At 43.0% G+C, this 25,707-nt stretch overlaps 2 protein-coding genes across 8 annotated transcripts in view; one reads left to right on the plus strand and one right to left on the minus strand.

Moving 5' to 3' along the window:
- MCM10 (minichromosome maintenance 10 replication initiation factor) overlaps positions 1 to 5,515 on the plus strand; it is a 59,000-nt gene extending 53,485 nt beyond the window's left edge. For 4 of the 5 annotated variants that reach the window (XM_084811586.1, XM_084811584.1, XM_084811583.1 and 1 more), the window contains exon 20: positions 1,139 to 4,010. In XM_084811586.1, the coding sequence (XP_084667712.1) occupies positions 1,139 to 1,222 (84 nt within the window). In that variant the 3' untranslated portion in view covers positions 1,223 to 4,010. Of the gene's footprint in view, positions 1 to 1,138 lie in introns of all 5 variants that reach the window. The other variant, XM_084811582.1, reaches the window with a different exon arrangement.
- UCMA (upper zone of growth plate and cartilage matrix associated) lies at positions 5,469 to 23,850 on the minus strand. 3 transcript variants are annotated; one of them, XM_084811621.1, is made up of 5 exons: positions 23,783 to 23,850; positions 18,057 to 18,125; positions 17,808 to 17,903; positions 10,315 to 10,413; positions 5,469 to 6,059 (listed from the first exon to the last, which is right to left on the minus strand). In XM_084811621.1, the coding sequence occupies exons 1-5, from the start codon at positions 23,829 to 23,831 to the stop codon at positions 5,962 to 5,964; spliced, it is 411 nt and encodes a 136-aa protein (XP_084667747.1). In that variant the 5' UTR covers positions 23,832 to 23,850; the 3' UTR covers positions 5,469 to 5,961. The 3 variants fall into 3 exon arrangements, with proteins under 3 accessions (XP_084667747.1, XP_084667748.1, XP_084667749.1); XM_084811622.1 differs by lacking the exon at positions 23,783 to 23,850 and adding an exon at positions 18,564 to 18,947 and having other exon boundaries at positions 5,475 to 6,059; XM_084811623.1 differs by lacking the exon at positions 23,783 to 23,850 and adding an exon at positions 18,223 to 18,467 and having other exon boundaries at positions 5,475 to 6,059.
- Positions 23,851 to 25,707: the final 1,857 nt, after the last annotated feature.

The following is a 25,707-nucleotide window of genomic DNA, read 5'->3' on the forward strand; positions in this document are numbered from 1 at the left end:
AAGCTATCAGGTTCTCATGCTTTGTGGGATGCCATTAATATCCAATATTATTCTTTGCTTTCAGAAAAACCAGATGACAACATCTGGAGTTTATGGCATAGAGATGTTTTACAGTTGAACCTCAAAGGAGTAAAATGTTGAGAGATTAACTGATTTGTTGACGAAATGATAATTTAATAACCACACTAATATGTGACACTGCTGCTGTTCGTTTGTTCGTTTGATTTATATCCTGCTTTGCCCCGTGCTTCGGAGCCTGCACAAATATTTAATATTTTACATTAAAACGGGGTGGGCAACTTGGGCCCTCCAGATGTTTTGGCCGTAGACTCCCGTCAGCCCTAGCAAACATAGCCAATAGTATGGAATTATGTAAGCCAAAACACCTGGAGGGCTACAAGTTGCCCACCCCTATATTAAAACGATCCCCTCCCCTGAAAATGCATTTCTCCTGAATATTATGTGAATACCTCCAAAACATCTATTGTCCTGTGGCAGTGAATGAAAACATCTGACCGTTATACACAGTCTAGCGAGTGGGGGGGGCTGGGGGTAGGGTGTTGCAATCTCCCAGCAGCCCTTGGTCCAACTGGGATTAGAACATCTGTTCCCTCGCTTCCATAGCCACAGCGTTTCTGACAGTTGCAGGAGAGTTCTGTCTCTGAGGGCGAGGGAAGCAAATGCTCTCCAGCTGTATGTTGAACAAGATGCTTTTCCTCAAGCAGCTGAACTTATATAGTAAGTCCCTTTCCTGTATATATAGTAAGTATATATAGGAAAGAGACTGCTGGCTTGAGTGTAGAGTAGGTGAGATTTTCTCTTTTTAAAGAAAACCACCTCCTTTTTTGGAGCATTTACAACTGTAGCGTTCGTTTTAAATCGTTGTCACACCCTAGTTATTCAAGTGTGTGATGGCTTTGTTGGTTAATAAGTACAATCCATTTGCAAGTTCTCCTGTGTGTCTCACTGAAATGAATGGGGCTTGCACAGGTAAACCTTCTGGTGGATTATGTCCAAAGTAGTTTGAATTGACTGTGATGACTAAGTGCCCTGTGTATTGCTTCCTGATAATACGGTGATGATGGCCTTTATTCCAGTGTATCAGAACAAAGCCTCATTGTAAACTTCCCCTTTTTAGGAGAAGAAAGGTCCCAAGATTGGTGCAGAAACTCTTTTACCAAGAGGGGAAGAACAAGCCAAATTCCTCAACAGCATGAAATAACTGCCAAAAGTTATTTCTCTCCTTTGCATTTGCCTTTTGAATTAATCTCCTGTTTCTGATAAGGCCCAGTGACAAGTTCCAAAATGGAGGACTTGGTCACCCAACCATCTTTCCTCCACAAAGACTGAATGATTGTCTGCTTTGATCCTTCTTTCTTCTATTTAAAATGTTGAAAGCATAATCCTCCCATAGGGTTTCGGAGGAGGCACCTGTTTTCTTAGACTGCAAATGGCATGTTTACCAAGAAAGTAGAAGACGCTGCCTTGGAACTGTGTAATAGCAGTGTTTCCTCAGAAAGGTTCTGTACATGTGCCTGTGGCCAATGAGTATCAGCTGTATCGTCTGAAACTACCTCAGTATTGCCATGAGAAATATTTACCAGGTTATGCTTGAGTCTAGAGAGCAAGGCTTCACAATACCTGAAAATATACTTTTCAACTAATTGGCATTCAAAATCCTTTTTGTTTTCCAAGACTAACAGCAAATTGTGTGACTCTTGTACCTCATTTTCCTAATGTGCTGGGTGTGCTGATGTATCTTCCCAAATGCAAAGCTAGATTAACCCTCTCTCAGAGTTTTAATTCTTCTAATGAAGAGGAAAGAAGTATTTTGTGATTTTGGAAGACAATTACCTTTATTATCTTCACTTTTTAATTTTTTTCTAGCTAAGTTGTAGAAATTCTGTTAAGTTTGTGTCATGCTTTTATCAGTAGTTTATCAGTTTAGAAGGTACAAACTGCAGGAAAATGTCAGAAAAAAACTGTACTTCTTTTCTCCAAATGCTGGTTTCACTGGCAATGATGTTTCTTGTTAAACTCAGCAAGAACAATGGAATCCCCAAAATTAGAACATACCATTCTGTGAAATGGAATGAAAACTTCATAAAGCAATGTATATGTTCCGAAATAAGTCCTAAGTTGGCTCTCCTATCTTCACTTAGGCATGATTTGTATTGGTAGTTTGAGCTGTGCATATGTAAAGTTCGGACCCATGTGTATTTCACCAATTAATTTGCTTCCTTTCACTTTTACCACAGGTTCTTTGTATACCAAAATTGGTTTCTTAGATAAACAGCTGAGTATACCACTTGGCATGTGCTTACTGGAATTTTTTGAGGGTTGTAAATATCTAACTGTGGTGCTGTGATTAAAATGTTTACCAGCTTGACTTGGAATCTTAAGTATTTGCTGTGTAGTAAATGTGTACTGTGGGCCTAAGGAGGCCAGCATATATTGTTAAAATAAACACTGATAATATTTCTCTTTAAAAGGTAGGGTGTTTTTGTTCCCCACCCTCCCCAGTTGTTTTGGAAGTTGTGAAAGAGGAAAGATTACTTATTTTTTTGCCCAAGTGCCATAACTGACTGTGGCTTTAGAAGGTTTTTTTTGTTTAAGTCCAGCATCATTGATCGTGGGAAGTTTTAATTGTTCTAGAACTTTAAAACTAGGCGGTCCTGGTTTCAGTAAAGATGAAGGGATAAAAGATGATTCTACCCATAAAGGCAGCCAGACGTGATTTTAAATAAATAATAATAGGAAGAGGATCGGCCTTAATTTTAAATTGTTTCCTGGTCAATGTAATAGAACAGGGGTGGCCAGCTTGTAGGTCTAGATGTTTTGGCTCACATCTCCCATCAGCCCTAGCCAGCATAGTCAATGGTGAGGGTTAATGGGAGTTATAGGGCAAAACATCTGGAGGGCCACAAGTTGCCCCCCCTTTAATTGAAGTTACAAGTCACAATGCATTCCCTGTTCTAAGGTCACACACACATTTGAATGCTTTGAATCCAGATATGTTCCCCTCTAGCGTTCCGTTGTTTAGTGAAGGCGTGGACAATGCGATCGGTGCAGTCTCGAAACGCATGTGCTGAAAACAGCAATGCCATTGCTGAAAAGGGCTTGCCCTAAACCCAGCTTCATCTCACTGTGAGAAGCTGTCAAGGCAACTGCTTGGTGGCATCCCACCACTGGAAAAGGAAAGGAAATATATAGAGGTGATAGAAAATACACATCTGTTTCTCATTGTCCCTCAGCCTGAGTCCAGCATTCTGTTTCACGCACAGAGCCAATTTTAAAAGCCTGCTGAATTAGCACCAGGGATGGGGGAGCGGTTTAAAAATCATTCAGCAGCCAGCCTGGGCATGAACTTTGCGTATTAAATACTGACAATTGATTCCAGTTTTCTTCTTCTGGAAGTTGCAGAAGTGTTGCTGCAAAGGGCTGTGGGATTAAGAGGGTTGGAAGTGGAGGTCATGAGAAAAAGGGTATCTACGGGGAACTACAGTTGGAGACCTCAAACCGGAGAGGAAGGGAAGAGCAGAAGTGAAAAAAGAACGGCGTGCATGCCTTTGCGAACTCTGTTCATGAATAATATAAACAGTGTTGAAGTTTCTGTTGCAGAATTTCAGTCAAAACTATTCAGATAAACATGTCTGGAATTAAATGCAGTATGTCAAAAATGTGCTTTATAAGGAGCAACGTTGTTTTCTTGTTGGAAGCAGCAGCCAGCCAGCTGGTAATGGATTTCCTCGGTAAGAAATGTTTACTTGTCGGCCTGGTTATTTTCTAGACAGCAACTGCCAAGCGCCTGTATCGAAAGCAAAGGCAGATTCTAACTTTTCAATAACAACTGTATGTCTGATCAAACTTTGTGTTCATTTGATGCTTTACAATGTCGTTTGGAACTTTGAATTTCTGTTCATCGCTCTGGGAATACTTAACAATATTAACTTTCACATTCTTGTTCTGTCTCACGAGCTGTTAAATTAAAAAACAGACTGATGAAAATGTACCACATACTTTGAAGGCATCTAAAAGCACCTGCAATTTATTTTTTTAAAAGCAAAGGTGTATGAAAGTGCAGCCATAGCAGCTTTGATTTCTAACTGAAGAGAAACCCTTGACAATGTAGTCACTGAAGCATTCGTAATGGAAAACATTTCCATAATGCACTTATATATCCCAATTAATAGTACCTAATTTTAATAATGCATGCTTGGTTCACGCTGTTGTTGATGATTCACGTCAGTGGGATGTCGGGCAAGATTGTGTGAAACCACTCTTGTGTTCGTGACCTACACCCATTTTTCATCAGTCGCTTGTTCCACTACAGCAGTTTGCTTTATCAAAGGCCTCCTTGATTAATACATGAAATGCTGCTGTGTATGCTTACTTGGAATGGTACCACCATCTTGAAGTAAGCTGTTTTGGTTCTTGATTTGCAAAGAGCGCTGACCAAAGAAGGGTGGGACAGCTATGAGCATTCCCTACAAGTCATGAATTTTCCACAGTTGTCAAAAGGCCACAGAAGTGGGTATTAGCTGCAGAATTCAGTATCCCAAGAAACTCTATTTTCATTTTTCATTTAAATCAAGTTTCTAGCCCCAGTGACTGCAAAAATGGGCTTTACAATGAATGGGAAATGCCCAGTGAAATCGTCAAAGCCATATGTGAGCTTGTTAGGATTTCCGTTGGCCAAGAAATGGGACGTATAGCCTACCCATGGCTAGCTAAAGCAGAACATTGATGATGTATGCAAATTTGTTTAATTCACATCTCTTTAATTTGCATAATTTAATGGTCACAGCTTTCGACTTTTTCTTGGTGGAGAATTGTGATACTTTTTCCCAAGAACAGAGTATAAATTGTCCTGCCTTTAGGGCACCAGGCGCTGGAAACGGAGGAACCATGATGCATGTACTTTTGAGTTAAGAAATGGGTTCTCATGCATTTCCTTTCTTGTAGATTCCCTGGACCAGGAGTATGTACCTCCCTGTTAACACAGTAGCAAATTGGGGGGGCTACAAAAATGTCTTCTTGTGAGATTTTTCTGAGGTTTAGATTTCATACACTGTCCTCATTTAATTTAGGCCTACTTATTGCTGAGACGGTAACTCCATTAATAGGCTGTATCATTTCAGAATGCAGGTGGGGAATCGTGTGATGGAATGCCCCTCCATGCTAAGAAATGCCCTGCACATAGAAAATTAGCATGTCAGGGAGAAAGTTAGGCAAGAGTTCTCCTTGGTGACATCTATGTGGAGGAAATGTTTTGTATGTCTTGAAGCTAGTGATAGGTTTTTCTCCCAGACTGATGAGTCATTTTAAATACTTGTTTTGAATTCTAACCTAATCTTGTCAATGGTATGTCAGGTGCAAAAGTAAAGATGTTTGATTTTTTTTTCTTATTTGTAAATGTGCGTTTTCAAATGTGAAAGTTTTCCAATAATGATGAGGTGACCAAGGAAAGAGATTGCAAAAGGATAAAATATCTTTAATAAACAAATACAATGTATTTTAAGTATTTGCCACATATTCTAAAATCATTCAAAATACTCTAGATACCGCACAAGCTGGCTTTGTTCTCAGTGCCTACCTCAAAATATAGTGATTATTTTAAAATAATGCTTACCCATTTGCTCTACAAGGAGCTATTTATACCTATATAGATCTATCTATATGTATATACAGGTCTGAAAGAGCTGATCCTGTCTGCATTAATTTGCCCTGTGCGTCAGTGTTCAGAGGCTGCTACATACTAGAGCTTCAAAACGCAAAGCAAAGCAGCAACCTATGAGTGAAGTCATCGCTACTATGAGAAGGGTTGATGAAGTAGGTTCGGTAGAGAGGGATCAATAATGACTTCCAAAATATTGCCTTGCTGACAATCCTGCCACTAACATGCTCAGCGGCTATTTCAGTGTTTTAATTATTCTGTGCAGTCCATTCTTCCTATTTGTTCTAGACGATGTGCCGATTATATAGATACGATGGGTAGAGGCCATCGTAATGGTACTGACGCCATTGCTCAATCTGTTCTCGGCTTCTCTCATCCTGCTCTGTAGAGGGAAGAAATGTGTTAAAGCTTTTTTTAAAACTACAAAACACACATCATACACTGCTCCTCTTTCCTGATGGTGGCAAGCCCAGCATCAAGCGCACAGGCAAAACGGAAAATGTGAGCGCAGGCATTTCCGGAAGACTTTGGGTAATGCCAAGCAGCACAGCCTACCAGCTGGGTCCGGTTTAGGGCCTGGCCTTTGGTTTCAATTCTTGAACTAAGGACCAATTCACATACGCAAACATCCTCTTTGTAGAGCAGGGATGCAAAACCTCAAGGCTGTGGGCCAAATCCATTCCTCCTGGGGTACCAATTTGGCCCTCCAGGATTAGCCCAGATGGCCATGCCCCCTTCCCCTGGCCCACCCTCATTTCCCTGGCCACCAAGTTTGGTGGTTTCCTGGCTTTTGTACTCTTCCCCCCCACACACACACAAGTTTACAGTGCCTCTCCTAAGGCTGAGTTAGTGGCAGGAAAGGCTTTAAGCTGAAATATGCTGGTGTATTGGGCATGTTGGTCCCTCCATCTTTGCCTCCAGCCCTGCCCACCACTGGAATGTGGCCCCCGAAAGCTTCTCTGAAAGGGAATTTGCCCTTGGGGCTGAAAGAGGTTCTGTACCTGTTTTACAGGAACCCCATGGTCACAGCATGGAGGAAGAAATTTACAAGCTGGCATGACTACATTCCTGGTGCTGAATCACGTGCGTGCAGATACACTAGGTTAAAAAATTGTGCCAGTCATCTTACTACTTCCATATGGTTGCAGCCACAAGGCCTCTTCCCTGATAGATGTTTGAGAGGATTGAACAGGCTTCGGTCTTGATACAAAAAGGGTGCTAGGGCTTTTTTAAAAAACATGTTACTAAACCACAATTCCCATGATCCTTTGGGGGCAGCCTTGGTATAAAACCAGTTACGTTTATAGGGTTGTTATATCCAATGTAGCACTAGTGGAAAAAGTATCTAAGCACTTTTCCACTATCACGCAAAAACAAGCCGCACCTCGAATAACAAAGTTTTAATGCGCTGAGAAAACACTTGTGTAATGGCTTGAATAAGCCAAATCAAAGTCTTGGATTTGACACAAGGACAGAAATAGAATTTCTGTGAGTGGTAGAAGCTTTGCACTAGCAGAAGGACATCACTGGATGCAATCCGTTGAGTAGATAGGCTCTTTGTGAACTGGACATACTGCAACATTTATGTATGTATTCATATCCATCCGCCTCTCTAGATGGATTCCAACTTCAGATATGGTTTTTTATATACTTCTTTTTTAAAGCTGCCCATAGTACACACCATTATAGGGAAAGGGTCTGAAAATAATACCTGGATTTTCCTGTCCCGGCTTCACTTCAGTGACATACTAGAGAGATACACTACATGTAAAAAACAGTATCCACTCCGGACAGTACTGGGAATTTCCTCCCACATTCTTTTCCTTTGCCTAATGTGAATGTGGTAGGAGATTATGTGGTCATGCTGTTAAACACAACATAATTTCCTGGGTAGGAAAAAAAATACATAGAGGAAGAAGTTCTTTCATTTGTGGTTGAGAAGAGCAAATAAAACAAAAGGCAACCAACTGATCATGCTCTCTTTCAGCAATTCAGAAATTCCAGTGCCTGGGTGCTTAACTTGTATCTCTTGAGGAACTGTTGTGTTCAAAAGTAGATAAAATTCTGATCTGGAGGCCAAAGAACCACACACACAAGCTTGAGTACTTTCTTACATCCAAGCAGGCTTTGGACTTTTTGAACAGTAGCCCCAAACAGCATTATATTTTTGAAACAGGGAAATTTCCAAAGCAGATATGGGTCTGTGCTGGTCAAAGGAAATAAATAAACCCACTTGGGTGGTGCACCATAAGCTTTGGAGCCCACCCACTGAGATAGGTTTTATTTCAGTCTTGGTTCAACACCTTTAGGGTATATAAAATATAATAAAAATCAATAAAAATATCAGTCAAATAATGTATGCACAGAAAGTGGTGTACAGTACACTTCTCACTTCCTTCTGGAGCTGTACCAGGTTGGCTTTACACATGCAGCAGAATTAAATGGTAACAGAGTACCAGAATGAAGGGTACTACTTGAGAATGAAGAGTTTCCATGGTCCCCTCCATTTAAAAAATGCATCTCCCTGCAAGTAGAAAACTAGCACAGCACACAAAAGGCTGTGCTAGAATCTTTCTTGCTTCCCCGACAATGTTGTTCTGGATGGAAACATTATTTCTTGGGGGAGCATTTATAAATAGTATTCCCCACCTGCATTCTACAGTTGTAGAGCACGTTCTACCACTTCAGGCCTTTGCTGCCTCATCCGTGTGTGTGTGTGTGTGTGTGTGTGTGTATAGAGAGAGAGAGAGAGAGCAGGCAGACCTTAGAGCAGGAGTGGGCAACTTGTGGCTCTCCAGATGTGTTGGCCAGCTCTGCCTTAGGCTATTTAAGCCTCAAAAAGGTTATTCAAGTCCCCCAAATGGAATTAAGCCACAATGACAGTCCGATAACCTAAAAGCGTTTACTCATACTAAGCATGAGAACGGCGGGGGGATGATGTATCAAAGAGAAGGTGTTTCCGGGAAGTAAAGAAAACCAGCGAGAGAACGAATGAGAATGCTGTGTCACTGTCTTCTGGCACTGTACGTTGCAGTGCTCACCCAAGACATTTTGCTGTCTGAAGCCAAGTCCACATACCCTCTGCTCACACACATTAGGGCCAACGCTGAGAGCCAGTGTGGTGTTGTGGCGAGAGTGTTGGGCTGGGAGTCCAGAGATCCGGGTTCTAGTCCCCGTTCAGCCTTGGAAGCTCACTGGGTGACTTTGGGCCAGTCACAGACTCTCAGCCCAACCTACCTCACAGGGTTGTTGTTGTGAGGATAAAATGGAGAGGAGGAGGATAATGTAAGCCGCCTTGGGTTCCTTAAGGAGAAAAAAGGCGGGATATACATGTAATAAATAAATAAGCGCTCTAGAAAGCCTTCCTTGGGGCACCACCTAGACATCAGTTCTTGCCTTTTCTATTCCTCCTGGTGGTGCCACTTGAAGTGGGCTGCTTCACCCTGCCTACCTGGCAACGCCAGCCCTTGTCAGCTGAGTACCTCACAGAGGGGGAGAGAGCAGACAGGTGCCATCTCTAGTTCTGCTGGGGCTCTTACGCCTTTAAAACACAGCCGTGTAAGGCAACATCGGCAGATGTACCTTTTCCTGGCATGGAGATGCAGTGATGGAGTAAGCTGCACCCACTGGATTTCTGCCTGACACGCAACTGTTTTAAAGGCATTGGAGTCCTAGCAGAAAAAGATGGCAAACCTAACTGAACCAATAGGAAAGGTGTTATTGAGCACAGCGGGGCACCTCTTTGCCCTCTCACCCATTGTGAGGTATTTAGTGGTCAGCGCTGGACAACCTTAGATTTGTCCAAGATGAGTACCAGCCAGGCTGGGAGTGATAAGCGATATCCTTGGGTGTTGAGCAATTCAAGGCATTTTGTTATGGGGAGAGAGAGAGAGTGGCTACAGACAGATGGCACTAACAGAAAATGCCATCCAAATGTTAAGTGTAACAACTGTTAAACGTTTGTTTTGAGGGGGAAGTTGAAGCTGAATCTCGGCTGCCACAACTGCCAAGTTTACAAAATGGCTACCAGCCTCTGCACAGCAACGAAGTGCTTCAGGGCACTGCCTATGCACAGGATACTGGGACCCGACAGCTCCTGAACAGCAAGTGTACCATCTTTTAGAAAGCTAATTCCCATATTTAGTACATGTTTCTAAAGAGTTCAGTTGCTGCTTCTCTCAGAATTCAAGACTGTGTTCCTTTGAGCAGGCCTAACAAAATCAGAACAACTGGCAACCTTAGACAAGAAGGAGCTTGTTCTGTGTGTCTAAGCAGTATTAAGTGACTATGGATAAAATCTCATGAAATGGAGACTTGTGCAATAATATCCTGGAAGCAAAGAAAGATGTCTTTCTTTGGATCCCCTTCATTTCACTAGAGCCCTTCTAACAATGCAACTCAGGACTTAAGCTAAGGCAGCATCCATGAGGTATTTATGTAAGGGACTTAATGGCACCTCCCTGAATCTTGCATTTTCTCCATTCTGCCATTCAAATTGTTAGGATATCAGTACATGCACTTTGCTGTGCTGTGGAGCGTGCAGTGATGAAATGTGCCAATAAAGCATCCCAAGATGCATGGAAACATATATCTCCCCTCTCCACTTTTGTTGTTATTGCTTAACCCTGTGCTCTTACCATCGCGCTCCTCCTCAACGAAGTTCTCAAACTCATTCCTCTGTTCCTCGTAGTACTCCCTCCTTTGTTCATCTGCAGCCAGCATCTGGCGGGTCTCGGCTGCATTAAAAGATATTAATATTAGCCGGCAGGCCTTCAGAGGAAATGAAAGATGCTTTCTCTTATTATTGTACTGAAGCACTTGAACAGATTATAGCCTGCCTTGACTTTTACATAAGCCTTTAAGTGGTCTTTCTTGTGGCTTTACTGCAGACCAAGAACGCACAGCCTCCAGCCCAAACACCATGTACAAGTCCCAAAGTGCTTTTATATTTTAAAGTAGAAAATAATAACGTTAGCTAATACCATCCAATGATTGGATTAGCCCCAGCAACATGAACGCTAATCCAAATAAAAAGTTGAATTATACTTGAAGTAGTGATAGAAATGTCTCTTTAGAAGAAGGCAAAAAGAAGGCAAATCTGTAATGTTTTATAGAAACCTTGTTTCGCTTCTCCTTGTAGTAAGCTGGCTTGCAACATTCATTTCCATTATCAGGAGCTATTTGATAAATGATACCTTTTATATACATTACATTACATTACATTATATATATAGTGTGTATGTGTGTGTGTGTCCACACACACATCTTATAGACAAATCAGCATAACATGTCATGTAAGGATACAGACCCTCTTTCAGAGGGCGAAATTCCTTTTCAGAGAAGCTCTTGGGGGTCACATTCTGGTGGCGGACAAGGACTAAAGGCAAAACAGGTGAGGCCCCAAACCCTAAAATACCGGCATATTGTAGCTTAAAGCTCTTGCAGTCTGTAACTAAGCCTTAGGAGAGCATTTTAACCTTTCAGGATGGGGGGGAAATGCACAAACGTGGGAAACCACCAAATGTTTGGCAGTCGAGGGAAAGTGGGTGGGGCCAGGTCAATGGGGCATGGCCTCCTGCTGAGCCCCAGGGACCTGAATGGGTCACCCAGAGGGCCAGATTTGGCCCTCTGGCCTGAGGTTCTGAACCCCTGGTGTAATGGCTTGTGAGGGTTAATCTGAAAGGGATTGGTGTGTGAACAGTTCCACTTTGTGGCAGGAGGTTAGAACTGGGTGGCCTTCTGGTACCTTTGGTGATTCTTTGAATTTGGAATACTCGCAGTTGAGGATATGCAATACATATGCTCTTCATCACCCAAACTGTTGACAGGCAGATAGTTAAGAAGCAGCTACCAAAACGACACACCAGACCAGATGCAGAGCAGCAGAGACGGGTAGCTTATGTGCACAAAGCAGCCTTGAGTGTCATTTTCTTGACAGAAAGGCGGGATGCAAAATCAATCAAATAAATAAATAAAGTGCAGACGGCATATTAATAACGTGTGGCAGCCAGATTGATCACAGGGACCAGAAAGTCTGAACATATAAGACCAATTCTGGCCAGCTTCCGCTGGCTGCCTATATGCTTCCAAGCCCAACTCAAAGCGCTGGTTTTGACCTATAAAGCCCTACTCGGCTCAGGACCACAGTACCTGACAGAACACCTCTCCCACCACAAACTGACCCACATACTATGCTCCACGTCTAAGGCCCTCCTCCAGAAGCCTCCTCCAAAGGAGGCTCAGAGAGCAGCAACAAGGGAGAGGGCCTTCTTGGTGGTGGCTCCCCATTTATGGAATAATCTCCCTGACGAGGCCCGCCTGGTGCCAACATTGTCATCTTTTCAGCATTGGGTTAAAACTTCCCTCTTCTCTCATTTGGTAGCATATAATGAATCTCTTGATTGTCTCTGGCTGATTGTTTTAAATGGTTTTAGATATATTTTTGTTGTGTGTGTTATTTGCTTTATGTCACTATGTGAATGGATTTATATGTTATATAATGCATTTTAATGGTTTTTAATTTTTGTGAACCACCCAGAGAGCTTTGGCTATGAGGTGGTATAGAAATATAATGAATGAATGAATGAATGAATGAATGAATGAATGAATGAATGAATGAATATGACTGCTGCTTGCTACTCTGAGATCCAAATAACTGAAGGCATACAAAAAAGTTATCTCTTATCTTTCAAATCAAGTTGTCCAAGTATCAAACCAGAGCTTACCTATCCTCACACAGTTGTCAAGCACTCCCACCACCACTCCCACTCCTATCCCCCGCTCTGGATGTTGTTGTTTTTAATTAAGGTGTTATCCTCGCAGAATCGGGGCTTTTCCACAATGTTTTTTTTCTAATTCAGGCATGATCTTCGAAGATTCGAAGTTGTGAAGCTTCACAACTTTGAAGCTTCAAAGATCATGCCTGAATTAGAGAAAAAAAAAACATTGTGGAGAAGCCCCGATTCTGCAAGGATAATGCCTTAATTTTTTAAAAAAACATCTGGAGCGGGGGATAGGAGGGGGTAAAACTTAGTCTCATTTGAAGGGATACAACAACCCCCTGCTCAATGCAGGAAGCCTGTTTCCCAGGCGGTCGCCCATCCAACTACTGACCGGGGCCGACAACACTTAGCATCCGAGATCAGACAAGCACGCGCAGGAAAACAGCACAGCGCTCGAGTGTGAACCGAGCTTGTGCATTCGATGAAGCACTGCAACGGGGAAAATCGGTGAGTGTGAATAATCACATTTTAATGCGAGAGCGTTTAACCCGACGGGACACCGAATTCATTGTGATGGCGGGCACAATGTAGATTGGCCCTTAGTCTAACTTAACTCCCATTCACTTCAATGGGTCTACTTTAAGTAGGAGTAACATTGGACACAACCAATGACCCCATTCACACAACATGGCACGTAATAATGGGTTAAGCAATCAACAATGTAATGGGTGTGTGTGGCCACCGATTATGAACATGCAACCTCTGGTCAGGGCAATCGGGTTGGGCTGTTATGTGAACCCACCCAGCGTGGGTTATTCAAGGGTTAAACAACCCTCTCATAACCCTTGATCAGTGGTAGGGTTATATTTAACCCTTGAATAACCCATGCTGACCGAGTTTGCATGACATGGCCCATCCCTGATCAGGGCTTGCATATTCAAAATGGCGGCCGCATACACCCGGCATACACCATGGCTCATTGTGGATTAAATAACCCACGATGACTCAGCCATGTCATGAGAACCAGCCCAATGTATGGCTAAAGTATATGTGGTGGTTTGTTTTCTCACAGTTCCATGGAAGATTCACCTCGCAAGTCCCACTTTTAGGTATATACACCTAATGCTGCAATCCCCTGCACAGTTACGGGGGGGGAGGGGGAGAAATTGTTGAATTCAGAGGGCCTTACTTCTGAGTAAACTTGTATAGGATTGGGCTGTAAAATGTTATAAGTGTACACTAAAAATGTTAAGAGTGAATGTGGCATTCATCCACACTCAGGGACATGCAGACAGCCAGGATTGGCTAGGGTTCCCTATTGAGTATAAACTTACGGCAAACCTAGGTTTGCTTCAGTAATATGTGAAGTTGAGAGTAAGCTGTGATGCTGTGAAGAACATCATACTTCCCCATCATGTAGCTCTTGAGGATCAGTTTATACCAGGGGTGCAGAACCTCTGACCTGGGAGCCAAATCCAGCCCTCAGGGTTTCCCAGATGGCCACATTCCCTTTCCCCTGTCCTCTGATGGTTTGGTGATGTCCCAGCTTTTGTGCAGTTTTTCCACCATTCTAAAAGCTTGAAATGTCTCTCCTAAAGTTTAGTTACTTGAAGCATGAGCTTTAAGCTAAAATATGCTGGAATTTTTGGCCCTGCCCCTTTTGCTCCACCTCCCCCCCCACACTGGAAAGTGGCTCCCGAGAGCTTCTCCAAACTGGAATTTGGCCCTCCTGGCTGAAGGAGGTTCAACTGGTTTATACAAGCTGCAAAATCAACTAGTCCACGTTTTCCGGGGCTAGAAGCAGAGGCGTTCGTTTGTTTGAATGGATTAATGGGTGGATGGATGCTCCCACACAGAAAATGTTCCTGATGTGTAGAAAAATAGCATGTCGGGGAGAAAGGTTCAGCCAGGCCTTCTCCCCTGACAACGTTAGGTTTGGTTTGGTTCTTATGTTGGCAGAGTTTTCTTTGGGGATGGAGAACAATCAGATGTGCAACCTCCACCTGCATTTTCTAGTAGGGCAATCCAGCAAAAGCTTTACTACCAGGTTCTGCAGATTATATAAACTATGCAGTGGAGACTGATTTCTGAGCTCATGCTAGACATGGAGAATGGAAGCCATCCTGCCTTGCCAGTCTGTCCTGATGTGGTAGGTAGGTCTGTGTGGTTAAGTGCCCTTGGGATGTGGATTTCGGACTCGTCCAGGGCACTGCACTAAACTACCTGAGGATTTCATCACCATCCAATATCTCAAGCTAACCCTTTATCAAGGTGCATCATACTGGGTGTTCCTAGAGAGCCATTCCTCACATGGATTAAGTCAACGGTGTTCAAAACATTAACTAATCCTGTGTATATTTTGTTTGGCGGGGGCAGGGGGGGTACAATCATTATTGTCTATAAAATTGATTTCTGTTGTGTTAAAGTTATGGGGCAGTGGGGGAAATATAAAAAGGAAAGGATTCTGGCTGTGGAAAGGAATGCTGCTAGTTGTCATCTTTGGCCTTTATTTCATGTGTTTAAAGTCTGACTTTGCAAATATAATGGGTAAGGGGAGAGAGTGTCTTGTCTGACTTAGGGTTTCTTTCTAAGGATTTTTTTAAAATTTTCCATGTTTGATGGGCAGCCCCTGCTGTTTGATGTGCTGCATACTGCTTGCTTTATGTTATCCAGCATATGACAAATTGGCAGTGGGAGGAGGCAAAATTTTTCCTCTTGGAAGATGGCAAAATAGTTTGAGCCAACTTGTTTGCTAGAAGGCAAACCCATCACCACATACTTCTACAGTAGTACCACTTAGGATGTAATTACACCACAGACCTGGACTGGTTAGCTAGTCTTTCCCCACGCCTGCAGTTCTTCAAGGTGGCTAGGGATCATAGAACACTAGGGTTGGAAGGGGCCTATAAGACCATCTCATGGGCATCTCTACACCAGCCTAAAATCCTGCATTTAACATGGGGCTTTCCGCTTCCGTTTTAAATGCAGAATCACAACAGCTCCCTTTTTCATGTGCTTCCTTTCCCTCCACCCCCTTCCCCTCCTTCATATCTGAGCCTTCCATTATCTTTCATTGATCTCGCTCCTCTCTTTGCCGCTTTTACTCTTTTCATGGAGGAAACTGAAGCGGAACACAATGGGTAATTTGATAGCTCATTATCTGCGATCTATTTAAAAATGGAACAAAGGGTATTTACTGCAGGAGACACCTTGAATGATCACGATGTCATGTAAAGAGCCTGCAAACCTCTGTGAAGGAGCAATCTCAATCGCAGTTTAAAAGCTCAGTGTGAAGGAGCCCCATATCTAACACAGAAATCTCAGCCACCTTGCCAAACTACAATCCCCATAATTCTCTGTATAATTTCCATGGGGAATTATACTGGTATAAAACCAATATAGGTTGGTAATGTAGGCTCTCTCTGCTATGCACTGTAGAAGTGGTTTAGATTTTTTTTAATGCAGAGGGTGTTCAAAGGTTTCTGCAAAAAGCACATGCAGAGTGTCGCATAGGGAACACAACAACAAGAATCTTTAAATCTCCCCCCCCCGTCCCAATTAAACCTATAAATAATGTGATGCTTCCATGCTAGCTGAATTAGTATGTACTTCGGCGAAATATCATTACCATGTGACATGACCACCTTAGAGTGCTTCCAGACACTGGCTTTCTCAGCAGTGCTAGCTGGAGTTAAGCCAGATGCATAATAGGGAGGAAATATCTTATAAAAGAGGGACCTGTATGGTGCTACTGCGGCTTGCATTTTCGCAATGGATCCTGAAATAAGTCCTCCATTGGCCTTGAAATACTAATCCCGCTAGCCCATTTGGACTTTAACAGAGACTGACGCAATTGACATCTGGCTTGCGGTATGTCAGCGTCCGCCATTAAAACTTTGCAATCAGTGGAGAAAGCTGGCATCTGGGTGCTTGCAAGAACACAAGAACATAAGAAGAGCCCTGCTGGATCTGACCAAAAGTCCATCTAGTCCAGCATTCTGTTCACACAGTGGCCAACCAGCTGCCTACAGGAAACCCACAAAAGGATGCAAGTGCAACAGCACCCTTCCACCCATTTTTCCCAGCAACTGGGATACATAGGCATACTGCCTTCGATACTGCCTCTGATACAGCCATTGATAGCTCCTTGTCCTCCATGAATTTGTCCAACCCCCTTTTTTAAAGCCATCCAACTTGGTGGCCGTCACTATATCTTGAGGTAGCAAATTCCATAGTTTAACTATGCACTGTGTGAAGAACTTCCTTTTATCTGTCCTGAATCTCCCACCAACTTTACTTCTGGACTCTGTAAGTTATATCCAATGTTACTCTAACTTAACTCCCATTCATTTCAAGGGGTCTACTCTAAGTTGGACTAACATGGGATCCAACCCAATAGCACCCTGATCAGCAACTAGTTTTACTGGAGGACAGCTTTTGAGGAAGCTGCTCAGAAGTCCCATGGCTACATCCTCCACTCCCTCCAGACGCCCTTCTTGCCTCTGGCCTCGTAGCTGATTTGGCCCTGTGGCTGCCAAGTGCTGATCCCTACAATAACGTTCTCTGTTATGAACCAAATATTTCTCATCCTTTTCAACTGGAGCTAATTTTACCACATTGCCTCATGTCCCACAACAGAGATGCGAAAGGCTTGTTTGCACTTCATGAATGCTTCTTAAACATTATTAGCTGGGCATGTACATTGGCTACCTTTCCCAATTACAGGAGAAATAAAGTGAGTGTTTCATTGTTTTTAAATTAAGTCAAGTGCATATTTCTTTGAATGCTGTTTGCAGATTTTCTACCAAGAACGGCTGTAAATGGTCATCCAGTACAGTGCCCGAAAACTGGTGCCTATTTAGCTTCCTTCCTAAGTAAACTGTCAAAATGAGCCAGAGCAGGTCTCTCAACCAGGTGCATTCACTTCACCATGCTGTCCTGCACCTCCCACAACAGCTTCCTAATCACTCCCTAGACCACAATGTGATTTAAGCAATTATGAAATATCCCTTACTTTCAAACTTGTTTATTTGGCCAGTGATGCAATTTCCATTTCCACAGCAATATCTTAGCTAATTTAGAAAAGCTAGCAATAAACATGCATATTAAGAAATTAAATGAATACTTCAGCCCCCACGGGAACTCTTCAAATACTGGCTCTTGTTTAAGCAGACTGCAACCAATGCACGTGTTCCCTAATATCAAAGTCAGAAAAGTGAGGAGTCTATAATCTAATCCAAAACCACTCATCATCTCTGATCAGTTCATAAATCCTTTCAGAGTGTGGGCAGACAACTAAGAAATATGCCCTCCCCCAAAACACACACACACACACACACACACCCAAGAGATGAAAAGAGCATTACATAAATCACAGCTTTCCATAATCACCCTCCAAACAGCCTCACCATTGAGCTCATCCCTGGATTGTGTAGATCTTTTGCCCCGCTTCTTGAAAAAGTTAGAGGCATCTGATTCCTGCATGAAGACTCTCTTTTTCATACCTGGAAGCAGAGAAATAAGTGGATCTGACACTAAGGAGAAATTGGGGCAGGGGAAAGTATTCATAACAATGCTAAAATAATTATACATCTTGTTTCTGTTCTTTCCCTCTTTCTAAAATCAATGAATGGATTTCATTGCATCTCCCGACTTACTTTCCATGCTTACTTCTCCAGCTTCTGCTTTCTTGGAATCCACAGCCATGGTGTCACCTCCCTCAAGAACTAGGCAAGACGAAAGTACAAATCCAGTTTTTAATTCAGTGAAAGAGTACACATAGAATCTTGGAGAGAATTGCAGATGTGTATTTAAAACTACTACCTGCTAGAGTCACGGTACTCATCTTGCATTCTAATCTGCCTAAGGTAATCATGCTTTACAATTTGTCTGCCTCAGATAGCAAAGGCAGTACAATCCAGTCCATATTTTGGATAACAGGTAAAAAATCATTAGTCCTGATTTAGCTATATGATGGAAATTCCTTTAGCAATTGCAACTGGTGATTTGATTTGATCAGACACATCTCTAGCCTCTGCCTCTCCCATCCCATTTAACTGACAAATGCTGCCATCCATTGACCTGTAGCAATAGGATAGGCTTTAGATTATTCTTTACTGGAAATCAGCTTTTTCATTTTAGTTATTGTTGCAAATCATACATACCAATCAGGAGCACAAAAGTCATGAGGCAGGAAAGAAAGAGCACTTGTTTCCAATTCATCTTTGCTGTGTTCCAGACGGCACAGTAATGAATGTTACCGTGACTTTTGCAGAGGTGCTTGCAATAAAAAAAAAAAGGGGAAAGGGGGGAAATGTCCTGTCTTCCGTCTAGGAAATCAAGCAGAAAGTGAGGACCTTCCCTTGGGTTGGGGGAGGCTGATGGGAGGGTGAGAGGAGGGAGCTTGGATGGCACTTGAGTTGGCAGTTCCTGGCGATACACTATAGGCAAGTTCGAAGGCACATGGAAACACCAACATGGGAAAAACTCTAGTGTTCCATGCGAGCTCTATGGTACTCAACACACACACTGCATCTGCGCCCTGAAGTGAATGAATTATGAACAGCCAAGCAGCATGGGATACTCAGGGAGATGGGTCATCTTGTTTGCAAAACTGGACTGGATTTCAGCAAGGAATGACCTGAAGCCTACACTGTTGCTGCCAGGCAAATGAGGAACACGTCCCGCTTGAATGGAGCAGGAGAGACAATATGTGTGTGTGATCAAGTCCAGTCTTGGGTTGCAACTGTTGAAGAATTGAAAGCCCTATGTGAGCAGCCTTGTGAATCAGGGCGGTTCCAGAGAAGGCTTTTATGGTGCCATTGTCCTGCCCCATTCATAGAATTTTACTGGGGGTCCAGATGTCGTCTTCTGCTTGTAACCCTCCTGCGTTTTCCCACCACTGCTTCCATTTTTTCTTTCTTTCCACAAAAAAGACGTTAAGGAGGAAAAGATGGAATAGCTACACGATGGTTTTTGATTGGCAGCACTAGGAATGCTCCGTCTGGAAGCACCCTCAGACACACCCTCATCTGGTCCAGCATTCTGTTTCCCATAGTTTCCAGGAGTGGCCAGCAAGATGCCTCTGGGAAGCTGACAAGCAAGGGCATAAGAATAACACCTTTCCCCCATTCCTTGCTTCTGTACCTGTATCCAAGCCAACAAGTAGGCAGGCAAATAAAGGTCATCTGCTGAATGCAAAAGGAAGTGCTTGAGTTTCATAGGCTTGCAGTCTTTAGGCAAAGGGTGGTAGGGCTAGAGGTTAAGCGGCGCCATAATTTAGTACAATCTGGGAACATTTTCTGTGAGGAGGCAAGTAGTATCAGTGACTATTATTTGCCTCCTCCAAGAAAATGTACTCAGCCTGTACTAAATTATGGTGTAAATTATGGAGTCAATGGGTGTCATACGCTATGCTAGTGAATTCTTATGAAGTCATTCTTCCCTTTTAGATGAGGCAAAGTCATTGTGCTGTTATTCTACTTTAACAGTTTCTTAGCGACTTGCTGGTATACAGGGTAAATAATCTTGAGACGCATGCTGTCTGCCATAGTAAATATCAGATGTCAATATAATGGGGCACATTTACATGCCATGGTTACTGTGTCAAAACTGAACGTGAGATTTGGGTCTAACAGTCAAGTATATTTCTAAATAGTAGCCAGTGTTGTCTGTAGGATTACACTTGAAGTTTCTGCTCTGATGGTCACTTGGAGTGGTCTTAGACAACTTAGGGTGAAGACAGACACACCCTTTTTAAATGCCCTGAAAGCAGCCGGGGGGGGGGGGTATTCAAAAATATAGATTTTTCCTCCATATAAATGCCCTAATTAGATATGAGGAAAGTGACAGGTAAATCCCTAGTAACCCTCTGCATGTAGAATATATATGCTAGTGGGCACATCAGAAATCCAGCACTATGGGCGTATACTGTTGGTAGAGTTGCCAGGTGGAATCAGGGGAATGAACGTTTACCTGTAAACAACAGTAAGCAATAAAACCAACACAGATGACTAAAACTGGCAGAGAAGCCAAAACAGAGTAAAACCAAAAAGATGTAAGCAAATAAGGGCACAATCCTACGCATGTTCAGAGAGAGAAAAGGCCTACAGCTCCCAGCATTTCCCAGCCAGCCATGCTGGGAGCTGTAGGCCTTTTCTCTGTCTAAACATGCATAGGATTGCACCCTAAAAGTATTTTCCTGGTGGCAAAAAGTCATAAAACTCTCTTCCAGGTAAGCCTCCCTGGGGAGAAGTTTCCAAAGGTCGGGCACACAATCAGTCACCACTTGCCTCACTTCTAAAGGGCTGCTGAGGATGATCTTAATGCTTAGGCAGGTTCATGCAGGAGAAAAAAGTCCTTCAGGCACCCAGGGGGCAATCTACTTTGCGCCCACCATCGCAATGAATTCGGGGTCCCATTGGGTTAAATGCTCTCGCATTAAAATGTGATTATTCACACTAACCCATTTTCCCTGCTGCAGTGCTTCATCGAATGCAATGTGCGAGCTCGGTTCACACTCGAGCGCTGTGCTGTTTTCCTGCTGTTTTCCTGTGCTTGTCTGATCTCGGAAGCTAAGCGGGGTCGGCCCCGGTCAGTAGTTGGATGGGCGACCACCTGGGAATCAGGCTTCCTGCACTGAGCAGGGGGTTGTTCTATCCCTTCAAATGAGATCAAGTTTTACGCCCTCCTATCCCCCACTCCGGATGGGTTTTTTTTTAATTAAAGTGTTATCCTCGCAGAATCGGGGCTTCTCTGCGATGTTTTTTTTTCTAATTCAGGCATGACCTTCTAAGCTTCAAAGTTGTGAAGCTTCACAACTTCGAAGCTTCGAAGATCATGCCTGAATTGGGGAAAAAAAACATCGCGGAGAAGCCCCAATTCTGTGAGGATAACACCTTAATTAAAAAAAAAACATCCGGAGCAGGGGATAGAAGCGGGTAAAACTTCTCTACTTCTTCGCTCCTCTACTTGCTGCTTTTACCCTTTTCATGGAGAAAACTGAAGCGGAACACAATGGGAACACAATAATTTGATAGCTCATTATCTGTGATCTATTTAAAAATGGAACAGAGGGCATTTAGTGCAGGAGGTGCTCTGGAGAGTCAGGAAACTGACCTGTCCTTTGAATGATCATGGCGTCATGTAAAGACCCCACAAATTTCTGTGAAGGAGCAATCTCAATCACAGGAAAAAAGCTCAGTGTGAAGGAGCTTGTGTATTAGACAAACATATTGGGAATCAAGCAAAAAGGCAGGGAAACTGGCGTATAAAATGGGTCAACAGCGGTCTCTAGTATTGACACAGAATAAAAACACACAAGTCCACTAGCATGATTAATAATTTATTTAAGGATTTCTGCACAAAACAATATCTACAAAGGATTAATCAAGCTCTCCAATGGAGACTGATGCCTTCTTCCAAACCCTACAACTCCCAGCCCTTTCTTCAGAGTAGCAGGAGTATCTCCAGAGTCCCCTTAAAATATCTGAAATAGGGCACATAATTAAACACATGAAAAATGGAAAAGCCCCAGGGCCTGATGGTTATAGTTTAGAATAGTACTAACAGCTGATTGGTAGGCTATTGGGAGCCTGTTTGCGCTTGGAAAGAAGGCGTGTGGGGATTTCTCTCCTTGCTCACCCTCTTTCCCAGCACTGTCAGGCTGTTGGTGGGCTAATGGGGGAGAGGGCAAGTGAGAAGAGCCATCCTTATGCACCCTCATCCCTAGTGGCGGTCGTGTGTGTGGAGAAATTCAGGGAGGGGAAGCAGTAGCAATGGGCACTTGTGTGGGCCACACAAAAGCTGTATGTGGGCCGTGGATACACACCCCTGGCCTTACGACATCTATCTGTGCAAATATTATCCACTTACTTCAGGAAAATAGATATACTCCTTTGCTCCTTTCTGTGGTGGAAAGGGGTGAGACTTTGCCTGGCTTATGGCAAAATTCAATTGCCATTAAAGAAAGGAGGTTTCAGTCTCCCAGATCTTCAGCTGTATCATAGGGGCTTCTTACTAGCTCAGACATGATTTTGGGGGCAACTGGATGAGGGTGAGGCACTACTTCATTGGAGAGTCAGGCACTGGAACTCTTGCATAGATGGGCTCCCCTGGCGTCAAAACATCTCCGTTCTGTAATACAGTATACTCTCACAGCGATGGCTATGAGAGGGGCCTTGCTCTCACTGGCCACCCAGCTCAAACCTGACCCATATTGTCAAGCTAAGCTTACACAGTGGAGTAACCCTCAGTGGCAAAGCCATAATATGGCTGAGCTGGGCCCCAAGAGGAATACTCCAACTTATTGGGCTCATCACATCCAATTCTTGTTTTAAACACTTTTGGACACCCCAGGAAGAATTTGTCCTCCCACCCACCGCTGGGTGGTGGTACTTGTTTAGCAACTTGGTTTAGGCCAGGTGCACTGGGGGCATCTGAAACCCCGGGTTTATTGACCAAGCTGGAATCCTCCTGAGGGTGGTCCAATCCCAGCTTCTCATAGCTGTCGATCTGAAAGAAGCTATCCTTCCCAATGCGGATAGAACCAGATTAAAGCAGAACTTTAATGTGGCTAAAAGAGAATATTACACCACCTCAATGGAACTCTGCACTAGCCACAAAAACGACTTTGGCAATGGACTGTGTCTCATACAGCAAAAATAATTGCTTGGGGTGTATTGGACTCCTGCTCATTTTCAGGCTCTAGGCTCATTGTCCGTGGAGGCTCACTGACAATGCCTGGTGTTGCAGGCCCTCAAGGGCACATCTAATTTGCCTGATGTGGGCCTGCCCAATCGTGGCCCCCTTTGGGTTAACATGACACCAGGGTTAACATGACACTCAACTCCTCCTATAAATTCCAGGGGATCCATACTATATTTGTTTGAACCCCACCTGATCGGACCCACATGCATGGACAGAAGCACATGGAAGAAGGCATTTTTTGGTTACTAAATATGTGGTCCTCAGGCACGAGAAGTCTAAGTCCACACTGAACAATGAGAGAGAGGTGGGTTGAAGAAATGCTAACACAAGCAGCCTCACAGCGGTCAGCATATAGGAGGCAAGAAAATTTGGAAACATTTGATACTGTCCAGGGTGGATTCTTGGACCTGTACAAGGACTAGATGCCACCTGGACCATGCCAGAGAGGGATGTCAATTCTGGGAACTTTAGCTATAGGTCAGGAGTGTTTTGTAGGATACATATATTTCTTCTTTATTGTTTTTATTTAATTGTATTTATTTTCGTACTTTATTTAAATCATATGCGTGTGTGAGGTGAAGGGGTGAGGTAAACAGGTGAGGGAGAGGGGCTGTGGGGATAGTTTATGTATATGATCAGAACATTTTTCAATAAAGTTAATAATAACAAAAAATACCTTGTATCTGGGTGATCCATAATTGAGATGCAACGTTCAGAACTACCATTCCAGTTCTGAAACTCTGCACAGGCAGCAGTCCGGTTATGGAATGTACAAGAGTGCTTGAAAGTAAATACTGAGTCACTGCTCTTGGCACAGTAGCCTGTAAATCTGATGAATGCCGGGATTGTGCCTGAAAGTACCGTTGCCGTTTCTGATGCTTCTGCTACAAGCGTTTGCTCTTTTATGTACAGCACATGATGTAATTAAGCCACTGAACGTGTCAACTCTAAGGATCATTTCCCGACACCAACTAAGGACTAGTAAATCTTAGCTTTCTCTGAGTGGTTCTTAAACTATGTCGACTGAGGATCACAGTTCTGCTTTGGTAGTTTTTGGTGGTTCACCACGTTTTCATACTATATGGCCACCAAGTGGAATAGCACTTGAGAGGCTTCTGAATTAAAATGGAACTTGTTTTCTTGAGGCCATGTTCCAACAAACTGTACTTATGTACAGGGGAGAACCAGGCATACAGGCACAGCTTTCACTGCCTCTGCTTCTACTGCTGAGGAGGCAAGCTATTTTTCATGTTGCAGTCAAAACTTAAACTGAAATGTGCATTGCCTCTTCAGAATACGGTGGAGATTTCTAAGGTGCCTCTGCCTCTTCACCATTTTGCTGTTATGCTTGTTGTGGTCTGAGGGATCACCTTAAAGTGCAGTTTTTGAGTACTTTAATGTTTGCAGAGGGAGCCACTTGAACTCAGTGTGCAATGAATGCCTGTTCCTTTAATTATGGAGTGTGACCTCAAAGAGCGGCATGGGGCAGGGGTGTGGGGATCCAGCCCTTCTGCTTTCTGAAAGCAAGAATGAGGTCTCCAGTCCCTGCGCTTCATTTCTGCACCTCAGATGGGAAGAAAATGTGGGGATTGGCTCCCTTCTGCTGCCATTTTGAAGGCAGGAATGCAGTATGAGGGCCACAATCCCTGCTGCTCCTTTCTGGGTGGTGGGAAAAGTACATGGCATTTTCTGTTCATTCATTTTGTTTTTGTTTGTTTTTATTCTTTCATCAACTACTCCAGGATTACTTTCAAATGAGAAGGGGTATATAAATATTCTTAATAAATAATAAATAAAAACAAGTAAGCAATGTTCAGGGTGGATGACGGGAGATGCTACTCATTAGAAAATAAAGCGGACTACACACATGCAAGTCCTCATGGAGAGCTTGGTGGATCATGGCAACTGACTTGTGAAACGTGCAGTTAAAAATGAACAAATATTCCCAAAGCCAACATGTCTGCAAATGAACTAATGCTGAAAGAATCCAAGCTAAAAGAGGCATATCCAAGTTCTATCTATTGGCTATATTATTCACAATATCTATAGATCCTTAAAAAGTAGAAAACGTACTCAAAGAAAAATCAGGAGTATATATGGATGCCACTTTATTATCACTCAAAGTTCCATGTCTAACATTTTAGAGGTTATTGATGTCTACTGATGTATCTAATTATAACCTTAACATAAAGACAGAATTATGCTTAAATATGTTAGAGCATACCAAAAATTGTATAACTAAGCTTTTATTGCACCTCTGAATAAAAACAACTTTGAATGCTAATTATAAAGCAATGACAAGGAGAAAAAATATGGAAAGACCTGCAGAAATGGGCATTTGTCCGTGAGCTAATGTCCCATTTGGTTGAAGTAGAATACATACTCTCCTGTGTGCATGCCACAGCTCAGCAAAATAGCCCTGTACTTCCAGGCTCATTTGACATGTGTGTACACATGCAAGTCTGCACACATGTGAACAAGGACATTTGATAACAACAACACCCATAAGCGCAAAGGATATGCCTGTTTAACCTGTTTACTTCAGGTTCAAATCCCCACTCTGCCATGAAGCTCACTGGATGACCTTGGACAAGCTAATTT

The sequence above is a fragment of the Heloderma suspectum genome, chromosome 7 (assembly GCF_057233095.1).
Source record: "Heloderma suspectum isolate Gila_16-S chromosome 7, 16-S_ref, whole genome shotgun sequence".
In the NCBI taxonomy this organism is placed as follows: domain Eukaryota; kingdom Metazoa; phylum Chordata; class Lepidosauria; order Squamata; family Helodermatidae; genus Heloderma; species Heloderma suspectum.